Source organism: Mesoplodon densirostris, chromosome 6 (assembly GCF_025265405.1).
Source record: "Mesoplodon densirostris isolate mMesDen1 chromosome 6, mMesDen1 primary haplotype, whole genome shotgun sequence".
NCBI classification, from domain to species: domain Eukaryota; kingdom Metazoa; phylum Chordata; class Mammalia; order Artiodactyla; family Ziphiidae; genus Mesoplodon; species Mesoplodon densirostris.
Genome location: NC_082666.1, coordinates 30,939,918 through 30,967,111, shown reverse-complemented (window position 1 = coordinate 30,967,111; position 27,194 = coordinate 30,939,918). Strand labels below are relative to the sequence as shown.

Below are 27,194 nucleotides of genomic sequence, written 5' to 3'. Positions count from 1 at the left end.
TAATTCACCTTGAAACTTTCACTTAAAAAAATAGATAGATAATATTTTTTTCTTGGCTATTATTTTCTTATTTCCATATCATGTTAATTCCTCAACACCAAGTATCCTTTCTGGCATCTGGAAGTACCAAAATAAATGTTTGATGAATAAACTGAACTTATGAAATCTGTTTCTAGTATTGCAGTTTTTTCTAGCTATACTCAAACCTTTAAGCACTGTAAGTATAAGGGCTGGCTAGACTCCTTGTTGCTACTATGTTTAGCATGTCACCAGTAGAGTTCTGAATTTGGATACAATATGGCCCTTTCTAGGCAGTTGCTTTTAAAATTCAAAAGCTCTTAGGAATAGTAACCATTTGGCAATTATGTGGCATGAATGTTTTATTGCAAATTAGTTTACAACTGCTTTTCTTTAAAACAGGCACCTTCAGCTGCAGAAGGTTCCTGGGTACCCAGGAAGGTTGGAAGGCTCTAGAAGTTGAGACAAATAATAGTCCCTAAGCCAAATGCCAATCACAATAATGAATATTTAACACATATTATCTTACATAATTCTTATAGCAATTCCATGGGAGAGGTATTGATATTCCCATTTTACATATGAGAAAACTTGGTTTACTGAGGGCTTAACAAACTTGCTTAAGCTGACAAATAGAAAGTGGTAGCACAGAATTCAGCCCCAGGCCTATCTGGACTCAAAGTTCAGTTCTTTCTGTCCCACTGCTGTGCTCCCAGAGGGACAGCAAAGGAGACATAAAAGATGCTGAGGGCCATTTGCCTGCATCACAGGTTTGCCTAGTGCTGGTCTTCTGGTGCATATAGAAAAGTCAATCAAAGCATAGTCCCTACTCTTTTTAAGGACAGAGTTTCTTAAGGACAGAGACTAGATCTTACTCATCTTTGGAGATTTGGTATCTAATCTAATACTGTGTGTGAAACAGGGTAGTGCCCTAAGTTTTTTATTAAAACAAATTTATTCTTGTTTTTTGATCCTTTCACTTTGCCAAATACCAGATGATGATATTTACAAGATCTTGATTTGCCTTCCTTCTATCAACTGTTGCTTCTCTTTTACCTTCCAACAATGTGAGTTCAGACAAAAGTGATAGACTGTGAACTACTAAGATAAGTAAAATGTGAGGATCTTTAAAAAACAGTATAAATATAGTATATAGCCGGTTTTCACATGGTTTAGGTTCATCATTGCATCTTGGATTACTAAAACATTAGTGGATAACCTTGTTAGAAGCCGAGCCTGTCCATCTCTAAAACTCAAGCTCCTAATACTACGTTTTGTCTCCTAGTGAATGCCCTTAGGATGCTGTATGTGAGACGTCCATGAGTGTGCAGCCAAGACTGGATCACCCAGTATAACCAGGAACAGGCAGTCCTCAACATGGTAGAATCAGAGGTCAGAGGTGCCGGAGGATTTGAAGTATGAACTGCCCACCCATATTATACTAGAGCAGAGCAACCTCATTCTCATACCACAGCTTTCTGGTTATCCTTTTATAATATACTTATGCCTTAAAAATAGTGACTCTATATTCAAAGTATGCATTTAAAATAGGCTTTAGCAGTTGAATAGAGAACAGAACTTTTCTTCTTTTTACATTGATAATTTTCTCTATTCAAAGAACCTCCTTTCTTTTTTTCTTTTTTTTTTTTTTTTTTGCGGTACGTGGGCCTCTCACTGTTGTGGCCTCTCCCGTTGCGGAGTGCGGAGCACAGGCTCCGGACGCACAGGCTCAGTGGCCATGGCTCACGGGCCCAGCCACTCCGCGGCATGTGGGATCTTCCCGGACCGGGGCACGAACCCGTGTCCCCTGCATCGGCAGGCGGACTCTCAACCACTGCACCACCAGGAAAGCCCAAGAACCTCTTTTCTTTACTGTCTCAGCCTCCCTAATATTCTCAATTTTCATGAATGGAGTTTCCCGAATTTTAATTTCAATAGCAACTTGACAGGACTGAAAGAGCTGGAAATCAATTAAACTGATATATCCTTTGTCGACTTTTCAACAGAAAATTTCAAATTCAAGTTAATAAAGCACAAGTAACACCCATAAGGAAGTTGAAGGAAAGGAGACATAAGATAAGAATTTTAACTAATAGCTTGCTATAACATACTGAGATACAGTAAAAAGTGGTTTTGATTCAATATTCCTGGGAAATACTCATTTCATACATGGTTAGTGATATATGCTAAGGTTCTCAAGGTCAGACATGCTCCAAAAACTATATACCTAATTCTGAGGATATATTCCACAATGCTTGAGAATTTATTTCCTTTTTAAAAAAAATCAATTTATAATTTTAAAATTTGCTTTACTTAAAACTACCGTAAGATCCTTCCAAACAAAGAACATTTCTTGTTTCATCTTTGCATTCATTACACGCAGTAGGTACTTAACAATAAATGTTTGTTGATGAAGACAAACAGCTTACTATAGAGAATGTACCTAAAGGATATAGCTTGAAATAAACTATGGAGAGTAATCACTGGCATATTTTTTAAACTTACAAAGAAAATTTTAAAATAATACCAGTAAGTATGACCAACTTCAAAGAATCTTCGTAGAGTGTGAGACTTGGCTTCCAATTTTGTTGTGGGTTTTATAATGATTCAGCTGCTTTGTATACTTAAAAACTATGGCATTAAAAAAAAAAAGTGAGCCCCCAAAAGAAATTTAAAATATCTGAGAATAAGAAAAGTTGTTTGTGTGTGTGTGTGTGTGTGTGTGTTTTAAAATGATGTGAAATTCACAATGTCATTTCTATTACTACTTTTAAAATTTTGTTGTAAAAGTACTGAAACTGGGCAACAGGTATCATCAAGTGACTCTTTTCTCAGAAAAACAAAGACAGTTTAAAATCTACCTACAAAAACAGAAGTCACAAGTTAACAAAATACAATAAAATTTACCTCGCTGGAACAGGTAGTTTGGGGCAAAGAACAGAAGCTTTTGATGATGTAGTATATTCAGAAGGCTTTAGGTTGTAGCTGCATAGGGCTGAGCCTGTTGAAAGAAAAGCTATATGTTAGCTAGAAGAACAGAGTCAATAAATTCTTCTATTAATTCACTTTAACTTTATTTTATAGGTTAATATTAACTCAACATATACAACTTTCAAACATTATAGAATTAATGAAAGTCTGATTTGGTCTATAGTATCAATTCTCAATCATTTGAAACAGATTTTTCTCTGGTAACTTATATACAAATTTTAATTAATAATATTAAGGGTAATAACAATAAGTACTAGAGCTACTTTTATTGAGTGCCATATATCAGGCCCTATACAAGTTGACATACATATACACATATTTTTTTTTTTAATAAAGAGTCAACTTTTCATTGTAACTGACCAAACTGTGTCTAGGAATGTCTTCAAACAACAGAACCAAAGAAGCATGATAAAAATATCCTCTTGAAGAAACCAAGAGTTTTTGCCAGCCCCAGTGTTTCTGAGGGTTAGATTGAAAGCAGCCCATTCCTGAGGCTGGTTCTCTTCCCCACGCCAAGAGGAGGGCTGGGATAGATAGAGGACCTGGCCTTTCCTCCTATTATGCAGTGGGGTGAGCCTCTCCTCTCATCATATATATAAATTATATCATTTACTGTAACTCCATTAGGCAGGCCTTTTTAAGCCCACTTGACAGAGGAGAAAATAGAGGCTAAGAGACAAGGTAAATAACTTGCCCAGGGTGACACAGCTGCTAAGCCAGTAATGCTGGGGTTAAACCCTAGATCTCTTTGACTACGAAACCCATCTTCAACTACATATGCCATCTCTCCTTCTGATGCTATCCATTACTAAATATTTAAAATTATTGCATATAGCACATATGCATTCAGATAATATATTACTTTTTCCTTATTTAAAAGGCAGGAAACAGTAACTGTAAATAAACTGAATTAACTGATAAAATCAATAAATTGATCAAAGGATTCCCTGTTTTCAGATAGTTTAAAACAGCTTAAATTCGGTCCTAGATTGCTTATTCTCTGACTATATGGCTAATATATATCTAAATAATACATAAAATTCAAATGGATACAGTACACCCTATCTTTGATAAGTCTTATTTAACTGACCTGCTAATTTTATAACATAGCAACTAGAATACTGTAAGATTCATTGTACAATAGATATTGTTAACTAAGGAGATCTAGGCTTTAGTTCTAATTTTGCTGAGACCTACTACATTATATCACGTAAACTGTATTTCATTAATTGAAGTGCTTACGAGGTTACTAATTTGGTCAAATACTTCATTATTAAATACATATAGAATAGCTTTGCATTTATATCATAGCAATAATGAGATTTTGCACTGTATCACCATGGAAAATGTTTAAATTATAATGTGAAGGCAGACTTTAACATTGGATTAATTATGGAAACATCATGTGAGGATGTGAGAAGGAACTAGAAGGGAATATAGAAAAAAAGATTTGTTGGGACAACAAAATTGGGAGATTTGTTTCATTTATATCTGGTCCTTTCAATCAAAAGCACTTTTAGAAAGCCACAAACCTGCATTTAATTCAGTAATGCTGCCCCTAAACCAGCAACCAATTTGCTAAGTGTTTGAATACGTGGGCCTTAATAGCACATTTACATAAATACATGTAGCACCTATTTTATATAAAAATAATTCAAGTAATTTGACAGTGTAAAATATTTTTAAAGAGATACTTGAAAGTTACGTGGCACTGTTCTTCAAGTTTCTTCAGCTCTTAAGATAGACTCAACAGAAAACTAAGTTTCTGAAATTGTTTTCAATCATTCTCTTCCATTTTAATGACTTTCTTTTTCTTAAGTTAAACATGAATATTAAGCATCTAACTCTTCTAAAATTAGGCTTTTGTGTTTAAAGATAATGCAACTAGATACTATTTATAGCAATTTTAGAGAAAATATGGCAGCAGTGGCAAGCAAACATCTTAGATTAATTCTAAAATAGCTGGGAGTCCTATTGTAGAACTGCTCATGAAACAATAGCAACTGTGCCAATAACCGCAGAGCACCCAACGTGATCATCAACTTCCTGATCTGAACCGTCAACTTACTTCTTTCAGAGTCCAAGATGGAACTGATTTGCACAATATGAAAAGCCCTCACTAAAGCATATTGTGTCAGTGCTGTCAAACACACTGCTCCACCTGAATTCAGTGAACATAATCTCCAGCCCCACCCTGTTTTCATTTGAAAAAGGAGGTCAGCAGGTGCAACAGAGTTCAATTTTATAAAGACTTTCCCAGGATAATGCTCAATGAAAGGATAATAGCCTTATCTCTGATGGTATTCTGGGACAGAGGCCAGTACTAAATAGACCCTGTACTAAATAGATTAAAGAAAAAAGATCTTTACAGTGTGTTAGTAGTAACAATCAGAAGAAACCTTATATTGCTTCCTGCTCAAAGGGTTCATGGACAGAGAAGCCTCAATGAAGAAGATTAAAACAACCCAGAAATGGCCAATGTTTTACAATTGTTTTTCTTTTCATGTTTATTAGCTAATGCATTTTTAGTGAACTCTTTTAAGGTAGTATCTATTTTATTTTTTTAATAGAAGTATAAACATATGATGTTTGGTTATAAACAGCCAGACAACAGTTTTCTTCTAATGCAAAAAGCAGGGAAAAACCATGCTAGAGTAATGAAAAGTCTAAAACAAAGAACAAAAGCTTATCTAAACCACACCAGAGGCAATCCATGCAATTCAGCCAGTGTTATTCAAAGGCCATCAGAATGAGTGATCTTAGGAAACTAACTTGGGTATATAAACATTTATCTTGGTAAACAGTTGCTATAGTCCCCAGAATGTTTAACTACTACAATATATCAAATGCCTTTTAATAGTCAATTATTTATTCTTTAGCTCAATATCACTTATAACAACACCCCTAAGAGGTATGTTTCCATCGTCATGCTCCAAACATTACAGATGAAAAAAATAAGTCATACTTCCAAGGCCTTTTAAGCAATCACTGGCAAACTACTAAGAAACAGAATTCTTTACTCCTAGGCTACAATGCTTCTTCTGTGTCTTTTCTAATAATCATAATCAGACACGTATTCAATACGCTCCTGGGGTTGGGCTTCCCTGGTGGCGCAGTGGTTGAGAGTCCACCTGCCGATGAGGGGGACGCGGGTTCGTGCCCTGGTCCGGGAAGATCCCACATTCCGCGGAGCGGCTGGGCCCGTGAGCCATGGCCGCTGAGCCTGCGCGTCCGGAGCCTGTGCTCCGCAATGGGAGAGGCCACAACAGTGAGAGGCCCGCGTACCGCAAAAAAAAAAAAAAAAAAAAAAAAGAATAAGCTCCTGGGCAAAAAACATATGGTCCACAGATACTGCAAAGATAACATGTTTGAAAACATTTTTTTCCATCACCCACTCTCTAAATCTGCTGTCTCCTCCCGTGTTAATTCTACCCTGGTTAATGGCTCCACCACCCATAAAATCCCCAAGATGAAGTGTGGAAGTCATCCTGTATCTTCTTAATCTACATCTTCCATCTACGTCTTCCCACACTATTCAAGACATTCAAGATACCAAGTCCCAACAATCAGATCTTTCTGTATTATTTCAGACCATCACAATCTCTTATTGGGTCTATTCTCTCAGAGGGTTTCTTAATTCCATCCTGTGTACAACCTTCAGAATGATTTCTGTCAACTGGGCATTAGTTGTATTACATCCCTGCCCTCAGGAAAATTCCAAACTCCCTGGCTTCAAGGCCCTCCTAAGGCAGGCCTCTTCCTAAAACTCCAGCCTCATTTAAGCATAATAAACTACTTATACTTCTTGCTGTTTCACAAACTTCCAGGCTTTTCCACATGCTGTTCCCTCTGCTTGGGCTGTCCTTTCCTAACCAACATCTGAATGAGTGTTCCAAGTTTGAGCAGAATTTCTACAAACTACTCAAGCTTTACCTCCTCTGTCAAGTATTCTCTGATGCACCCAAACAAAGCTATTTATTTCTCAGCTCTATTATAAAACTTAGCATATTATTTTATAATTTTTTAGTTTACATATCATCTTTATCTTTAGAATGTGAGCTCTTTGAGAACTGGGACCTTATGCCTTCAAAATATCTGGAACTCCTATCTCCTGGCATACAGACAGCACTCAAAAGCCATCTGGTAAATAAAACAGACAGAAATAACTACTTTTAATCTCTTATATTTTGATGTTACATATTATATATAATGATATATGCTTTTCAACATTGACTACAAAGTACACTATCAGAAACAGGATTCTAAACCATGGTATTAATACAATTCTTGGGCAATTCTTGGTTGTATGGGGCTGTCATGTGCATTTGCAGGATGTTTAGCAGCATCCCTGGTCTCTATCCACTAGATGCCAGCAGCCTCCCTGTAACCTCTCACCCAGCTGTGACAACTAAAAATGTCTCCTGACACTACTAAATGTCCTTGGGTGGGGGGTGGACAGCAGTGGCAGGTGCAAAATCACCCTTAGTTAAGATCTACTGGTCTAAAACATCAAATTATTTGAAACAAAGAATTGGCAAGTTGGAGGCTAATTCTTGTTTAAAAATTTTGTTTGATTTGCTATCTCAATAATACTTGTAGGATATACAAAGAGAAAAAAATAGTCCTTAAAAAACATGTTTTAGGACTTCACTGGTGGCGCAGTGGTTAAGAATCCACCTGCCAATGCAGGGGACATGGGTTCGAGCCCTGGTCCAGGAAGATCCCACATGCCTGAGAGCAACTAAGCCCATGTGCCACAACTACTGAGCCCACGTGCCACAACTACTGAAGCCCGTGCGCTTAGAGCCCATGCTCCACAACGGGAGAAGCCACTGCAATGAGAAGCCCATGCACCGCAACAAAGAGCAGCCCCTGCTTGCCTCAACTAGAGAAAGCCCGCAAGCAGCAACAAAAACCCAATGCAGCCAACAATCAATCAATCAATCAATTAAAACTAAAGAAAGAAAAAAGAAAATCTTTTGATGCAGAACAGTTTTCATTATGAAAAACAAATTACATTGCTATGAGAAGTTTAATAATAAATTTAACCCCTTTCTCTCTAATTAGGAAAGCATTATATATTTATATGCCAGAAGAAAGCAAGACAATTTTCCAATTTCAATTTCTAGTAACCAGTGAAAAGGATGGACATATTTGCAATTCCCAAGAAGCACCATTAACCAGATGGAGATATGACATCACCTGTCAATCACTATTGGCATATAGTAGGCACACAAGACATATTTGCTGAGTGAATTAACTTTGGCCATCTATGTACAAGACTTTGACTAGGTATTGTGGAGAACAAAGAGAAGTTTGACTGCCTACTCTAATGCAAGCTCCTTAAACATGGGGAGGACTGTGCCTTGTTTTTGTCTCTCTGGCACATAATTAGTTATTTGTTGAATAAAGGAATTAGTTAAAATTGCATTACTAAATTTAAGGATTTTTTCCTCCTCTTTTTAACAATCAAGTTTCCCTTGCTGGTCTCTGACTTGGAGGCAATTAAATCAGTTGCTACAGTTGTATGTTTTATTCATTTATAAATTAGATCAAGACCAATCTTTTGATTCACTGTGGCCAAAAAGAATACATACTCTCTGTGGTTTAAGTTATAGTGTTACTGCCAGGTAAAAAAAAGAGGGTAATAATCTGATTGTCCATTCATACTAACTCTACACTTACCAACCAGATAATGATAATCAAAAGGCTTGTTAGTATTCATAAATCTTATATGAATGGACCACATAATCTTTCATGATTTTGAGCAGTGATCACTGAGAAAGCACCAAGCTGCATGGCTCTACTCAAAATGTGAACATGGTCCAACTGGCAGGTCATAAAGCTCTCAGAATTCATACAAAATACAGTACACTGAAGAAGCACTCTTAAATAGGAGTGCTATAAATGGGACACAAACAAGAGGAAAATAAGAATTCTGTCATCTTACTACTGTGTTAGGGAAAACAAAATAAATATTGATACAATAGTTTGATAAGAGTAATACAAAAGAAAATAAGGAATTCCATGTAAAATATTAGCGCCAACTGAGAACATGCAGCCAGCCCCCAACCTACAGGTTATTCTCATTTCTAAACTTTTGTTTAGAATTTAGACTGCATGTGGAAAGAATAAAATGACATGTAAAGCATCTGCCACACTGCATGACACAAAGTAGGTACCAATAAATGGTACGTTGAAACAAAACGCAGGGCTTAAGTCTGATTTACCTATTCAGACTCAGATGCCCATGCTGAACAATGGGGACAGTGGAATAAAGTGAAGGGTGGACTACAGGCCAGAGGTGGTGGTAGGGCCAGAGTTAGGGAAGGGGGAGAGGAAGGGGAAGAACATCTGAGCAGGCATTACGTTCCCTTCCCTTCACCACCTGTCATGGTCTGGCTGGGCTGAGATGAAAGTCTCATGTAAAGCTGAAGTTAGTTTCAGAGGGAGGGTGATTCTTTTCCCCCCTACAATGTATACATTATTGAGTTTTCAAAAATAATGATAATAAAGGAGGAAAGACACTTCTTCATCAGAAACCGGAGGGAAGAAACATTGCTGGGTTCATGCTCTGATGAAAATAAGAACTCAGATGGGAGCTCTCACCAGATGGTTTTAGTTTCCTCTGTAGGGCATAAGGTTAGGAAAGAGGAAGAACAAGAGAGCTTAAGAGAATAAAAGGCATGAATAACCCTTGGAGAGTATGTATAAGAGAGATAAATGAATGAATAAGATGAATTATTTAGAGATGAATAAAAAGAACTGATTTCACAGCAATTCTCGTTAGACTGAAGCTAAACAATTTGCCTACTGGTGGCAACTCACATGGATACAGAATTGAGCACAGGATAGTATGTTAAGAGAATGAGAAATTATTAAGTGGCAATTGAGATGAAGAGGGAAATTCAGTCTATTATTCTTTAAAAAAACATGAATAGTTGCTATGTGAGGTCCTATATTAGGGCTTAGATATTCAGAGATGAATAGAGCATGATCCTGCCCCCAGGAAACTCATGCACCACTGCAGCAAGATGATAAACAAAGAACCAAAGAAGTTTAATACTGAGTCTTTATGGTATTTGGCAACTCTAATTTTTTAAAGGCAATTGTTAAATTGTTTTAGTCTCTAGCATCATATATTTATGATTTGTGTCTATGTAAACTATGAACCAAAATAATAAAATGCACATTTATACACCTACCACTCAATTCATGTACTGAAACTTATACTTTTATATTCATCTGAAATCTTCTGCCTGTCTTTTAAAGCTCCTTGTAATATGGCAGCATCTTCACATAACTAATCTAATTTCCAGCTATTTCTTCCAAGCTTTCTATTCTAGTCAGACATATTTGACAGAAGCATTCCACGAACTTAAGTGGAATGTCCAAGAAAACATCTCCTCTTTCTTGTCCAAAAGAAACAAAGAATTGAGGAAATATTATTTGCTTAATAAATGCATTTCTTATATTACTACAGGAACTAAGAGCTTTTCCGTATAAAGATTTTAAATAGTTTGTAAAGGTAATAAAAGTTCACATGAATGGATGGTTAAGTGCTAAAAAGTACCTTCAAACGTTGTCATGGAAACTTAAAACTCTGAAAAGGATTTATATTATCTTTTCATTCTGGCAAGAAAAATGTTATTTTACCTTGCATTTTAAAATAAGGTTTAAAATCATCATTAAAAAAGTTACTACCCCAGGGACTTCCCTGGCGGCGCAGTGGTTGAGAATCTGCCTGCCAATGCAGGGGACACAGGTTCGAGCCCTGGTCGGTGAAGTTCCCACATGCCACGGAGAACTAAGCCCATGCGCCACAACTACTGAATCTGCGCTCTAGAGCCCGCAAGCCATAAGTACTGAGCCCGCACACCACAACTACTGAAGCCTGTGCGCTCTAGGGCCTGCATGCCGCAACTACTGAAGCCTGCACACCTAGAACCCGTGCTCCGCAACAAGAGAAGCCACCGCAATGAGAAGCTCTCACACGACCACAACGAAGAGTAGCTCCTGCTCACCGCAACTAGAGAAAGCCCACGCACAGCAGCGAAGACCCAATGCAGCCAAAAATAAATAAACTAATTAAAGAAAAAAAAGTTACTACCCCAAACAGGATCCCTCTCTTTCATGAACTTTTAAATTGTGGTACAATATACATAACAAAAAATTAACTATCTTAACCATTTCTAAGTGTACAGTTCAGTTGCACTAAGTACATTCACACTGTTGTGCAACCATCACCATCATCCATCTCCAGAACTCTTCATCTTACAAAATTGAAACTCTTTATATATAAAACAGTAACTTCCCATTCGTCTCTCCCCATAGCCCCTGGAAATTACCGTTCCACTTTCCATCTCTGTGAATTTGACTACTCTAAGTATCTCATATAAGGGGAATCATACATTTGTCCTTCTGTGTCTGGCTTATTTCCTTTAACATAATATCTTCAAAGTCCATCCATATTGTAGCATGGGTCAGAATTTCCTTCTTTTTTAAAAAAAACTGTGGTAAAAACACATAACATAAAATGTACCATCTTAAGCATTTTTTAAAGTGTATGGCAGTCTTATCTATATGTATATTGTTGTGCAACAGATCTCCAGAATTTTTTCACCTTGCAACACTGAAACTCTATACCCACTGAACACCACCTTCCCATTTCCCCTTCCCCAACCAGCCCCTGGCAACCACCATTCTACCTTTAAAGAATCTGACTACATTAGATACCTCATATAAGTGTAATCATGCAGTGTTTGTCTTTTTGTGACTGGCTTACTTCACCTAGAATAATATCCTCAAGGTTCATCCTGTTATAGTATATGACAAGATTTCCTTATTATTATTATTTTTTTTGTGGTACGCAGGCCTCTCACTGTTGTGGCCTCTCCCGTTGCGGAGCACAGGCTCCGGATGCGCAGGCTCAGCGGCCATGGCTCACGGGCCCAGCCGCTCTGTGGCATGTGGGATCTTCCCGGACCGGGGCACGAACCTGTGTCCCCTGCATCGGCAGGTGGACTCTCAACCACTGCGCCACCAGGGAAGCCCAAGATTTCCTTATTTTTTAAGGCTGACTAATATTCCATTGTGTGCATTGATATATACCACATTTTCTTTATCCATTCATCCGTCAATGGACATTTAGGTTGCTTCTACCTCTTGGCAGAATAATGCTGCAATGAACATGAGTGTGCAAATATCTCTTTGAAATCCTGTTGTCAATTCTTCTAAAAGTGGGATTTCTGGGTCATATAGCAATCTATTTTTTTCTAAGATTTAAGTTTTTTTTTGAGCAGTTTTAGGTTCACAGCAAAACTGAGAAAAAGGTACAAGATTTCCCGTATACCTCATACCCCCCACATATGCACAGCCTCCACCATGATCAACATTCTCACCCTGGAGTGGTATGTTTGATACAACTGATAAAACTACAATGACCAATGATAATCACCCAAAGTCCACAGTTTACATTAGGGGCCATCCTTGGTGCTATACATTCTATGGGCGTGGACAAATGTATAATGACATGTATCCATTATTATAGTATTATACAAAGTATTTTCACTGCCCTAGAAATCCTCTTGGTAATTCCATTTTTTAATTTTTGAGGAACCTCATAATGTTTTCCAGAGCAGACACACCATTTTATATTCCAACCAACAGTGCACAAGGATTCCAATTTCTCCACATCCTCACCAACATTTGTTACTTTCTGGTTTTTTGTTTTTATTGTAGCCATCCCAGTGGGTGTGAGGTGGTATCTCACTGTGGTTTTAATCTGCATTTCCCTTATGATTAGTGATGTTCAGCATCTTTTCATATCCTTATTATTGGCCATTCATATATCTTTGTTGAAGAAATGTCTAAAGTCCTTTGCCCATTTTTTAATTAGGTTGTAGGTTTCTACTTGCTGTTGAGTTGTAGAGTTCTTTATATATTCTGGATATTAACCCCTTAGCAGATGCAAAGATTTGCAAACATTTTCTCCCATTCCATGGGTTGCCTGCCTTTCACTCTGTTGATTGTGTTTGACTCACAGAAGTTTTAAATTTTGGTGAGTTCAATTTATCTACATTTTCTTTTGTTGCCTGTGCTTTTGGTTCACATCCAAGAAATTATTGCCAAATCCAATATCAGGAAGATTTCCCTTATGTTTTCTTTTAGGAGCTTTGCAGTTTTCTCATGCATTAGGGTTTTTTCATGGACGTTTAACAATTCTCTTACAGATTTGGAAAGTTCCCACTTAAACCTAAATTATCTTTTAAAGATATACCTCTCTGAAATTAATGACTGAGAGCTATATATTTGAGGTCAAAGAACTGTGTATTTTCTAACAGAAATATAGCTGTAACAACAAATGGACACAGATAATAATAAAAATTATCTGCTCCTTCCAAATCAATTTGTACCTCCAGTTTTAAGTCACCAATCCAAAAAACAATATGGATTTTTTTGAGAAATTCAGAAATTTCAACTTAGGGTTGCTGTTAAAATTAAAGTGTTTAGGCCCCTACACTAAAGGCTCTCTCTCTATTACAATTTTATAGTTTTCTATTTGCTTTTTTAAATTATTATCTTCTCCATCCTCCATTGCCATGCCTTTTGATGCTGCCATTATTATTACCTTTTAAAATGCCTAATCTGTTAACTTATTTTGCAAACAGCTGCCTCAAAAGCCTAAGGGTGCCTTTGTCACTAGGCACCAATCTAAGAGGTCTGTTTTCTGAAATAATGTTTATTCATTAATACTCCTGAGCACCCACTTTGTGCAAGATACTATGGGTAATACAAAGCTGCAAAACTCACCAGAAGGGGCTTCTTATCAGGGCCTATTAAGGCCATACTCGGTATCATATTCACCCAGGATAGGGGCCTGGAAACAAAGCATAAAAGCAGGGCAGCATGGAGCATTTCTCCCCAGTGGATCATCAGAGCAGGCAATACAGCCAACAAGGAACTAGCTCTTTTCTGGCCCTCCAGATGATATGTCAGGTTCAAGGGACCAAGACACATCTGGTACGTCCAAGAGAACTTGTTAGAAGTTAGTTCAATACTAGATCATAGTTTTAAATGCCAGGGTAAGACATATAGACTTTTATTTTATTTTCTTACCACTGATTTCTGTATAAGAGATTAACATGATTGAAGCTCTAGGAATATTAATATGGCAGCAGTATGTAAGGGCACTAGAAGTTAGAGACTGGAGAGAGGAAGAGTATTACATTTCATTGGTAGAATAATAATAATAATATGATGATGATGATGATGATGTAACAGCAGTAGCCAACACTTTTTTTTAAACAACTTACATTAGCCAAACATTGTTCTAATGATTTTTTCATGTATTAACTCCTCATAACAACTCTATGAGGTACTTTAGGTAAAAATATTATCCCTATTTCATAGATGGGGAAATTGAGGCATGGAGAGATTAAGTAACTTGCCTAGGGTCTCACAGATATTAAGTAGCAGAACCAACATTTGAACCCAGATAATCTAGTTCCAGAGTCTCTACTATTAACCACTCAATGATACCATTTCTCAGAGTATACTACATATGCTCACATTGTCTAATATTTTAGGAAAACGCTTAAGGAATAACTCATCCATCCCTGAAACCTGATAATGACAGAGCTGATAGTTCTGGTATTAGACTCAGCAAATCAACACATGTGAGGATATCATGTGGGACTAGAAAATGAAATCTTAAAGAATAGTTGGTACCTCTTTATTCAATGCCCACCAAGTGCCCAGTATTCTTCATGCATCATCTCATTTAATCCTCACAGCAACCTAAGAGAGGGGCATTATTTTAAATCTACCTTTTTTCTGTTGAGGAAATCTAGGCTCAGAGAGGCTATACCTTCTGTCCCTCATTATACAGTCCATCAGTGACAGAAGCAGAGTAGAATCCAGATCCAAATCAATCCCATGTTCTTCCTACTATCTTATGTGGAGGGCATGTAGCACTGGGACAGGAATACTGCCAGTCTGGAAGGCTGCAGTCCTTCTGCCCTCAGAAGGCTAGCACCCCCATCTTAAACACTCTGGAGCCATGGTATGTGTATAGTTATGTCCCCGGGGTGTTTCTCCAACCAGCCAGAAGTTACACCAGGTGGATGCCTGAGTCAGCCCTTGTTCCAAGGCTAGAACTAGCCTGTGAGCTTGGGCAGGACTGAGGTAGCTCTGAGGATTCTTATACACAAAATACAAATGTGAAACCCCATGGAAAAATACAGGCTTGAAGGACTATCACTATGCAGCCCTCCACGAAGAGAGGTTAAAAAAAAAATTATCTGAAGAGAAATGCTGTGAGTCATATGGAGCTGAGGATAGCACCTGGAGATTAGCAACCCAAGAGAAGAGAGCTAGAGTTCAGGAAATTGACTATGCTTGTTTTCTCAGGGAATTCCCATAAGTTTAACTTCAGTTTCTCAAAACTTATTTCTTTGAAAAATGGTTAAGACATAATGTGTAATTAAAAAAGCAAAACACAAAATTTGAAAAATCCTCGAATTTTCCTTTTTACTTCATTTATTTTTTTTCTGAACTTTTCAAATTTCCTATCATAGACATATATTACATCCAGGGGTAAAAATAAAATAAACTAATTGAAATACTTTTAACCTATACTTAGGAAGAGGGGGAAAAACCCACAAATTTCCCATAGAGTAGTCTAGTAATTCCCAAATACTCAAACAGGCTACATCAAAATCACCTGAAACATTTGTAAAAAATAGAAATTTCCAGAGCCCAAAGACCTACACAGTCAGAATTTCCCTGGGTGGGGCCTAGGAATCTGGAGTTTCAACAAGCTCCCTAGGTGACTATAATAATTTATATCAAGGAAGTCCAAAAGCACCTTCACTTCTCTTTTTCTTTCTAAGGTTTTTTGATGATTTATTTAATGCTAGGACAAATTTATATTGAAAGGCAAACACAATATTTAACAGTGACTGGACTGTAGACTTGGATGGCCTACTGTCTCACCATTTATCTCTGCAAACTTCTGAACATCACTTAGGGTTTTCAGTTCTTGTCTTGGACATGCTGCTACACACAGTGCTACAGACTTGATCTTCCGGTTTATCAAGTCCAGATTGCATGGATCCAAAAAGAATACGTACCTAAAGCATGAAGAAAAATATTGAGATATTATTTCACAAAATACAGTCTGGTTCACTGCATATTTGAATAAACCTAAGAGCAAAGAACATCACATTTCCCCTTCACAAATTTAATCATAGATGAACAAAGATTTCACAAATCTAATCAAACATGAATTTTTAAAAAAATAATTGCTTATAAATATACTGTTAACAGTGGGGATGGAGGAAATATGGTACTCATATTTCTCATGATCTATTTTTCTAATATTTAAAATTTTGTAATGGGTATTTGATAATCAAAACTGTCTATTTTAGTTTTTTTTAAATAACTAACTTCAGTTTTATTTTTTGACAACGTTGTATCCCCCAAATTACTGAAATACTGTTATATAACATGAATTATAATTTAAACATAAACTTTAATGAATATATAATCATATATAAAGTGTATCATTATAAAAATGAACATATAGTGATATATACAAGGTATAGCCAAGATGGCTGAGTAGGAAGACCCTGAGCTTATCTCCTCCTATGGGCACACAAAAATTACAAGAGCAGCTATTGAAGAGAGTGATCTGAAGACTAGCAGAAAAGATTTCCCACAACTAAAGATATAAAGAAGGAATCACAATTAGATGAATAGTGGGGTGGAGACATGGTACAGGGAAGATCCACACCTCTGGGTAGGCAACCCACAAATGGGAGGATAATCACAATTGCAGAGGTTCTCCCCAGGGAGAGGGGGATCCGTGCCCCATATGGGCCCCCAGCCCTGGGACCCTGAACCAGGAAAACAAGCCTCCAGAACATCTGACTTTGAAGGTCAGCAGGGTTTGCACACTGGAGAGTCAGAGGGCAGTAGAAAACAGAGACTCCACTCTTAAAGGACACACACAAAATCTCACATGCTCCAAAACCCAGCACAGATATAGTAATTTGAAATGAGTCTGGATCAGACTCACTTGCTGATCTTGGGAGAGCCTCCTAGACAGGTAGGAGGCAATTTCAACCCACCTGGGGACATGATTGCTAGTCACAGACATTTTGTGGAACTTGTTCTACCACAAGGACACTGGTGCTGACAAGCGCCATTTTGGAGTCCTCCCTTTAGCCTATCAGCACCAGGGGCTTACCTGCCCACCAGCTGGTTACCCCAGGCCCAGGACCCCCCCCACACCCACACCCAGGACAAACAGCCAGCCATGCAGGGACCCAATCTCACCATCCAATGGGTCAACACCAGCCCCAGGCACCATAGAGAGCTACCCCAGGACCTACTCCCACCCACCAGAGGGCCAAGACCTACTGTAAGCTACGCTGGGACACAGGCCTATCCACCAGCAGGCTAGCACCTGCCCCAGGACTCACCAAACTTTGCAGTCACCCATGCTGGGAACCAGCCCTGCCCACCAGCAGACTGACATTAGCCCTGGAACCCCTGGAACCCAATGTCAGCCATGCCAGGACCCACGTCCATCCACCAAAAACATTAAACATTGCAGGGGGAAGAGGGTGTTAAAATTGCACCCTCCTTGTTAGGATGTCTTTGAACTTAAGAGATTATCAACTTAAAATAATCATGTATAAATATATGTTGTTATATATGAACCTCATAGTAACCACAAATCAATAATCTATAATAGATACACAAAAAAGAGAAAGGAACCCAAACGTAACACTAAAGATAGTCATCAAATCACAAGGGAAGAGAGCAAACGAAGAAGAAAGGAACAAAACAGAACTACAAAAACAACCAGAAAACAAGTAACAAAATGGGAATAAGTACACACCTATTAATAATTGTTTAAATGTGAATAGACTAAATTCTCTAATCAAAAGACATAGAGTGGCTGAATCAATAAAAAAATGAAACCCATCTATATGCTGCCTACAGGAGACACACTTCAGATCTAAAGACAGATACAGACTGAAAGTGGTGGGGGATGGAAAAAGGTATCCCATACAAGTGGAAATGAAATGAAAGCTGGGGTAGCAATACTTAGAACAGAGAAAATATACTTTAAAACAAAGACTGTAACAAGAAACAAAGAAGCATATCATATAATGACCAAGAAGCAGATATAACAGTTGTAAATACATACGTACCCAACACAGGAGCACTTAAACACATAAAGCAAATATTAGCAGACAAAGGGAGAAATTGACACAGTTTCTTGTATTATTAATTGTTAGTTGCTGATTGTATTATTAACACAAGAATAGTAGGGGACTCTAACAGCCCACTTACATTAATGGACAGAAAATCAATAAGGAAACACTGGCCTTAAATGACACATTAAATCAGATGGACTTAATTGATATACAGAGAACATCCCATTCAAAAGCAGCAGAATACACATTCTTTTCAAGTGCTCATAGAACACTGTCCAGGATAGATCACATGCTAGGCCACAAAACAAATCTCAATAAATTTAAGAATACTGAAATCATATCAAGCATCTTTTCTGACCTCAATGAGATGAGACCATAGTTGGTAGAAATCAACTATAAGAAAAAAAACTGCAAAAGCCACAAACATGTGAAGGGTAAACAATATGCTACTAATCAAGCAATGGGTCACTAAAGAAATCACAGAGGAAATCAAAAAATACCTGGAGACAAATAAGAACAGAAATACAACAATCCAAGATCTATGACACGCAGCAAAAGCCGTTCTAGGAGGAAAGTTTATAGTAATCAAGTTTACCTCAGGAAACAAGAAAAATCTCAAATAAAAAACCTAACCATACATCTAAAGGAACTGGGAAAAGAAGAACGAACAAAACCCAAAGTTAATAAAAGGAAAGAAATAATAAAGACCAGAGCAAAAATAAAATGAAACAGTGACTAAAAGGTGATAGAAAAGATCAAGGAAACTAAGAGTGGGTTCTTTGAAAAGACAAACAAAATTGGTAAGCCTTTAGCCAGACTCATCAAGAGAAAAAGAGAAGGCCCAAATAAAGAAAATCAGAAATGAAAGAGAAGTTACAACCAACACCACAGAAATTCAAAGCATCACAAGAGATTACTATGAACAATTATATGCCAAAAAAAATGGACAACCTAGAAGAAATGAATAAATTCCTAGAAACATACGATCTTCTAAGACTGAATCAGGAAGAAACAGAAAATATGTATACACTGATTACCAGGAAGGAAATTGATTCAGTAATCAAACAACTCCCAACAAACCAAAGTCCAGGACCAGAGAGCTTCACAGGTGAATTCTACCAAACACTTAAAGAAGAATTAACACCTATCCTTCTCAAACTATACCAAAGAATTGAAATGGAAGGAATGCTTCCAAACTCATTCTATGAGGCCAGCATCACCGTGATACCAAAACTAGACACAGACATCACAGAAAAAGAAAATTACAGGCCAATATCACTGATGAACATAGATGCAAAAATTCTCAACAAAATATCAGCAAACCGAATTCATGATGTTAAAAGGATCATATACTATGATCAAATGGCATTTGTCCCAGTGATGCAAGGATGATTTAACATCTCTAAATCAATCAATGTGATACACTACATTAACAAATTGAAAAATAAAAATCACATGGTCATCTTAATAGATGTGGAAAAAAACTTTTGGCAAAATTCACCATCCATTTGCGATAAAAACTGTTAACGAAGTTGACATAGAAGGAACATACCTCAATATACTAAAGGCCATAAATGACAAGCCTCCCACAGTTAACATCATACTCAAAGGTGAAAAGCTGAAAGCATTTCCTCTAAAATCAGGAACAAGACAAGGGTGCCCACTCTTGCCACTTTATTCAACATAGTATTGGAAGGCCTAGCTACAGAAATCAGACAAGAAAAAGAAATAAAAGGAATCTAAACTGGAAAGGAAGAACTAAAACTATCACTGATATCAGATGACTTGATACTATATACAGAAAATCCTAAAGATGCCACCACAAACTATCAATATTAGAACTCATCAATGAATTCAGTAAAGTTGCAGGATAAGAAAATTAATATACAGAAAATCTGTTATGTTTTTATATACTAACAACAAACTACCACAATGAGAAATTACGAAAACATCTCATTTTCAATTGCATCAAAAAAAAAAAAAAAAAAACCAAAGCCCTAGGAATAAATCTAACCCAAGGAGGTTAAAAACCTACACTCAGAAAACTCTCAGACACTGATAAAAGAAACTGAAGATGACACAAATGGAAAGATACACCATACTCATGGACTGGAAGAATTAATACTGTTAAAATTACCATACTCCCCAACACAATCCACAGAGTCAATGCAATCCCTATCAAAATATCAATGGCATTTTTCATATAATTACAACAAATAATTCGAAAATTTGTATGGAAACACAGAAGGCCGTAAATAGTCAAAACAATCTGAGAAAGAAGAACAAGCTGGAGGTATCATGCTCCCTCATTGCAAACTGTACTACAAAGCTACAGTAGTCATAACAGTGTGGTACTTGCTCAAAAACAGACAAATAGAAAAATGGAACAAAACAGAGAGCCCAGAAATTAACCCATGCACTTATGATCAGTTAATCTATGACAAAAAAGACAAGAATATACACTGGGGAAAAGACAGCCTCTTCAGTAAATGGTGTTAGGAAAACCAGCCAGCCACATGCTAAAGAATCAAACTGGACTACTTTCTTATACCATATACAAAAATAAACTCAAAATGGATTAAAGATCAAATGTAAGATCTGACTGTAAAACTCCTAGAAGATAACACAGGTAAAGTGAGAGAGTGGCATGGACATATATACACTACCAAACGTAAAATAGATAGCTAGTGGGAAGCAGCCGCATAGCACAGGGAGATCAGCTCGGTGCTTTGTGACCACCTAGAGGGGTGGCATAGGGAGGGTGGGAGGGAAGGAGACGCAAGAGGGAAGAGATATGGGAACATATGTATATGTATAACTGATTCACTTTGTTATAAAGCAGAAACTAACACACCATTGTAAAGCAATTATACTCCAATAAAGATGTTAATAAAATGCTATTAGACATTGGTCTTAGCAAATTTTTTGGATCTGTCTCCTCAAGCAAGGGAAACAAAAGCAAAAATAAACAAATGGGACTACATCAAACTAAAAAGCTTTTACACGGCAAAGGAGCTATCAAAAAAATGAAAAGGCTGCCTACTGAATGGTAGAAGATATTTGCAAATGATATGTCCAATAAGGGGTTAATATCCAAAATATACAAAAAACTCATATAACTCAACATCAGAAAAACAAACAACCCAATTAAAAAATAGGAAGAGGACCTGAACAGACTATTTCCCAAGAAGACATACAGATGGCCAACAGGGATATGAAAAGATGCTCAACATCACTAATCATCAGTGAAATGCAAACCAAAGCCATAAGATATCACCTCACACCTGTCAAAATGGCTACTATCCTCAAAATGACAACAAGTAGGGCTTCCCTGGTGGCGCGGTGGTTGAGAGTCCGCCTGCCGATGCAGGGGACACGGGTTCGTGCCCCGGTCCGGGAAGATCCCACATGCCGCGGAGCGGCTGGGCCCATGAGCCATGGTCGCTGAGCCTGCGCATCCGGAGCCTGTGCTCCACAATGGGAGAGGCCACAACAGTGAGAGGCCCGCGTACCGCAAAAAAAAAAAAGACAACAAGTAGCAAGTGTTGGCGAGGATGTGGAGAAGGGAACCCTCGTGTACAGTTACTGGGAATATAAATTGGTACAGCCACAATGGAAAACAGTACTGATGTTCCTAAAAAAATTAAAAATAGAACTACCATATGATCCTGCAATTCCACTTCTGGGTATTTTTCCAAAGAAAACTAATAAAACACTTAATTCAAAAAGGTATATGCACCCCTATGTTCATTTGCAGCATTATTCACAATAGCCAAGATATGGAAGCAACCTAAGTGCCCATTGATGGATAAATGGATAAAGAAGAGGTGTTATACACATGTATGTATAATGGAATATTACTCAACCATAAAAAAAGAATGAAATCTTGCCAGCTGTGACAACATAGATGGACCTAGAGAGTATTATGCTAAGTGAAATAAGTCAGAGAGTGAAAGACAAATACACATATGATTCCATATGTGGAATCTAAGAAACAAAACAATTGAACAAACCTGACAAAATAGAAACAGACTCATAGATACAGGGAACAAACAGGTGCTTTCCAGAGGGGCTGGGGGAGGTGGGGGATGGGTGAGATAGGTGAGGGAGATTAAAAGGTACAAACTTGCAGTTACAAAATAAATGAGTCACAGGAACAAAACGTACAGCATGGGGAACAGAGTTAATATTATCGTAATATCTTTGTACAGGTGATAGATGGTAACTACTCATCATAGTGTTCATTTTGTAATATATAGAAATATCAAGTCACTATGCTGTGCACCTGGAATTAACATCATGTTGTATGTCAATTACACTTCAATTAAGAAAAGAAAAAAAAAGGGAATTCCCTGGTAGTCCAGTGGTTAGGACACCGTACTTTCACTGCTGAGAAACCAGGTTCAATCCCTGGTCGAGGAACTAAGATCCCACAAGGTATGCAGCAGCCCCCCCGCAAAAAAAAACAAATTTAATGGGTAAAAAATATCTTACTGTTTTAGTTGCATTTTTGATGAGCTTGAACATTACTTCATATATTGTTCATTTGTATTTTCAAAATTTTTTGTATCTTTTGCTTGTTTTTAAAATTGAGGTATTCTGCTACTCACTGAATCATAAAAACTTTGTATATTAAGGGTATTAAATTTATGTTAAGGCTGATACAAGTATTTTCATGATTTGCCAACTGTCACTTTGAAATAGTTTTCTATTTTTGTCATCAAACCTTTTCTGTTTTATTTTTGTAATTAGTTCACTACTTTTTTATGCTTCAGAAAGTAGCTCCCCATTCTCATATCAAATGTTTCATAGATACAATTTGGTGTACAGAAAAGAGAGAAAAGATGTCACTTTAATTTTCTAAGTAATTAACCAATTATCCTAGTGCTGTTTTTTGTTTGTTTGTTTTTTTGCGGTACGCGGGCCTCTCACTGTTGTGGCTTCTCCCGTCGCGGAGCACAGGCTCCAGACACGCAGGCTCAGTGGCCATGGCTCATGGACCCAGCCACTCCACGGCATGAGGGATCTTCCCGGACCGGGGCACGAACCCATGTCCCCTGCATCGGCAGGCGGACTCTCAACCACTGCGCCACCAGGGAAGCCTCCTAGTGCTGTTTTTAAAATATTATTTCCTGTTCATAGCATGTTGTCACTCTTCTACACTAGAGGATGTGGGTTTATGTTCTCTATTTTGTTTCATTGATTCATCTGAACGTTCTGGTGTTAGCAAAAAAAAAAAAACTGAAAAAAGGACATATAAACTTGAGCTAATGAATATATAATTATACAAATGCATTATAAAATTAGATAAAATTTAATATATAAAGTTGAATATAGACTAGAGGAAAATACACCACCAGTTCAACTACAGTCATCTCTGGATATTAGAATAAAGTGATTTTAATTTTTTTCTTCTACTTTTAGGGGCAGGACAGGAATAAAGACACAGACGTAGAGAATGCACTTGAGGACACAGGGAGCGGGAAGGGTAAGCTGGGACGAAGTGAGAGAGTAGCATTGACACATATACAGTACCAAATGTAAAATAGATAGCTAGTGGGAAGCAGCTGCATAGCACAGGGAGATCAGCTCCGTGCTTTGCGACCACCTAGAGAGTGGGATAAGGAGGGTGGGAGGGAGATGCAAGAGGGAGGGGATATGGGGATATACGTATGCATATAGCTGATTCATTTTGTTATACAGCAGAAACTAACACAACACTGTAAAGCAATTATACTCCAATAAAGATGTTAAAAAAAAAGAATTCTTATTTTCTAGAATGAGTGCCAATTACTTTTGAGTTGAGATGACTATAATAATAAATGTTGTTTCCTAAAAATGTCCATTTCATATAAACAAAATACTCCCCAAGGGGCTTCCCTGGTGGCGCCGTGGTTAAGAATCTGCCTGCCAATGCAGGGGACACGGGTTCGATACCTGGTCCGGGAAGATCCCACATGCTGCAGAGCAACTAAGCCCGTGTGCCACAACTACTGAGCCTGCGCTCTAGAGCCCACGAGCCACAACTACTGAGCCCACACGCCACAACTACTGAAGCCTGCCTGCCTAGAGCCTGTGCTCCGCAACAAGAGAAGCCACTGCAGTGAGAAGCCCGTGCACCGCAACGAAGAGTAGCCCCCGCTCACCACAACTAGAGAAAGCCCACGCACAGAAACGAAGATCCAACGCAGCCAAAAATAAATAAATAAAATAAAAAAAAATACTCCCCAAATCCTAACTTATCCTTTGGTTTCCTGTATATTTATATTTTAGGAAAGAGAAAATTAATTAGAAATTACACTAAAACATTTTTTCAAATGTTATAAGGTAGAAGAGATGACAAAGATTGCAGTTGTTATCATTTGTCCAAAGAGAAGGTAAGAGCCAAACACTCTTTTTTTTTTTTTTTTTTTTTTTTTTTTTGGTACGCGGGCCTCTCACTGTTGTGGCCTGTCCCGTTGCGGAGCACAGGCTCCGGACGCGCAGGCTCAGCGGCCATGGCTCACGGGCCCAGCCGCTCCGCGGCATGTGGGATCCTCCCGGACCGGGCACGAACCCGCATCTCCTACATCGGCAGGCGGACGCTCAACCACTGCGCCACCAGGGAAGCCCGAGCCAAACACTCTTAACTGAGATAAACAAAGTCTAATATTATTGATCCAGGGAGAGAGTACAAGTAGGGATACTTTCTCCCAAGATAAGAGTTAAAGAACCTCCAGCCCTGGGTTCTACTCTACTGGGTCCATGGAAAGTTTTATAAAATAATGTATCTTCCAATACCTTTCTCACACTGTTAAACTCTGTTGCTTTACAAAATATGATTCAAATCAGGAAATATAACTGAATGCAAGAATTAGGTGAGAAAACTGAAAAGCAAAAAGATAGTCAATATATGTGCTCAGATGGATCATATGAAGGGATATCAGGGAAAAAATTAAACAGAAAAAAAAAAGTTGGGAGTGGTGGCTATGACAGACCAGGAAGGCCTTTGCAGGTGGAGTAACCACTGAATACTTCAATGGAGCTGGGGACCAGGAATCCAGCATGCAGGCCAAGTATAAGCTACAAACCACCAAACTAAAAAAAATGAATTTTTTGTAACTCTGTTAGTGACTCCAGTACCATTAATGTTCTACGCAGATAAAAGGAAAGGAAAGAAGTCAGGCAGGAAGATGTGGTTTGGAAGTGGATTCACTGATAACAAAGGATCTAGGGCACAGAGAAAACTTTCTGGCACCCTTTGTGTGGAAACAATCATTCCCTTACTAACTCTCCCTCCCTCTATCCTATGCAGCTTACTGGGCATGCTCATGCCTGGGACCTTGTGTAATGAACTGCTCAAGCCAGCCACTAGGCAGGGAACATGCTCGTCTTTGAGGAAGGTGTCCTAGAACCACTGAATCATTTACTACCACCACCACTAATAATCATCCTATTAACAATGAAAATGGTAGCCAACATTTACTGAGTACTTACTATGTACCAGACACTGTATTAAACCCTTTATACATATGAACTCCTTTATCCTCACAACAGTCCTGTTGTGTGTTTCTAGGTATGTGCTTGGGGTGGGAAGGGTGTGGACAGCAGAACTGGGGTGGGGTACAGGAGTTAACTGTGATGAGCAATGCCTTAAGAAATATCTGGAGAACCTCCTGACAGTTTAAAAAAAAACAAAAAACATGCTTGGGAAAAGGAGAGAAAAGGAGAGAAAGCCAGAGGTTTCCAGGACCTTGCAGATAGCTATATTTATCCTTCTGAGCCTCAGTTTCCTTACCTGTAAAACTGCATACCACCTACTTTATTTGTTGTAATGCTATTGACAATGTACATAAAGCATCTAACAGGCAGTATATACTCAGTGGTTCATATCATTAAGAAACTGACTTGCCTTTCACAAAATTTACATTTCATAGTAAGGCACTAAATTCAACACCTTCTGATATGGACATAAAACAGGACTACAATATTAGTATTTAGCTTTCATTTGGAGGAAAAATCTGTGTAGGTGTAGTCATGACTCTTAGGGCATTAGCCTTGATAAGAACTAAGCAGGTCTCCAGAACTGATCTAGCACAAGGCAAACAATATTAAGAGGGAAAGAAGAATTCTACAATGACTATAATACTGTAAAACACTGCACATTTTTTTACCCTGTGTATAGGGTTCAGAAGAATCTGCTTCAATAGAACTACAAAAATAACTTTAAACGGTATCCTCAGGAATACACTCATATACATACACGTCATTAAACTCAAAAGTCACCCAACTCCACAGTCTAAGAACACAATAAACTTAATTCCCTACACATTTCCCATATTCAAATGCATATACCCGTAACACATGTGGACACACACAATGTTTAAAATAAGTTGTAGGCCTTAGATTTAGATTCTATCAACATTTACTGAATGTCTGGGTGCTGGGATCTGTCACGCTAATGACTTTATTTGATCCTCACAACTTTATGAGATGGAGGTCTTAACCTTCCACAGAGGACAAAACAGAGATGAACTCAGTTTGTTTGTTTTTTTTGCGGTACACGGGCCTCTCACTATTGTGGCCTCTCCCATTGCGGAGCACAGGCTCCAGACGCACAGGCTCAGCGGCCATGGCTCACGGGACCAGCCGCTCCGCGGCATGTGGGATCTTCCCGGACCGGGACACGAACCCGCGTCCCCTACATCGGCAGGTGGACTCGCAACCACTGCGCCTAGGGAAGCCCTGAACTCAGTTTTGTAGTAGGGACTAACTACATGGCCCAAGAGAGCTAGTACATAGGTGTCAGAGTTACGAAATCAAACCTAGTCCTTCTGATATTGAGTTTCACTCTATTTCCAATCTGCTCTATCCTTAAAATACTTCCCACAAATACAATTAATAATTTTAACTGTTCTATATTAACTCTGAATATTGTTTCCAGCATTCTGAAGTTCATCCAACCCATAGCAACAT

The 27,194-nt window shown here is 38.0% G+C and overlaps 1 protein-coding gene across 3 annotated transcripts in view; it reads right to left on the bottom strand.

The window, feature by feature from the left end:
• Positions 1-27,194, bottom strand: part of SLC44A1 (solute carrier family 44 member 1) — a 205,699-nt gene that overhangs the window by 93,867 nt on the left and 84,638 nt on the right. For all 3 annotated transcript variants that reach the window (XM_060101140.1, XM_060101139.1, XM_060101141.1), the window contains exons 4-5: positions 16,006-16,142; positions 2,926-3,019 (exon numbers count right to left, since the gene is read on the bottom strand). In XM_060101140.1, the coding sequence (XP_059957123.1) occupies positions 2,926-3,019; positions 16,006-16,142 (231 nt within the window). The remainder of the gene's footprint in view (positions 1-2,925; positions 3,020-16,005; positions 16,143-27,194) is intronic.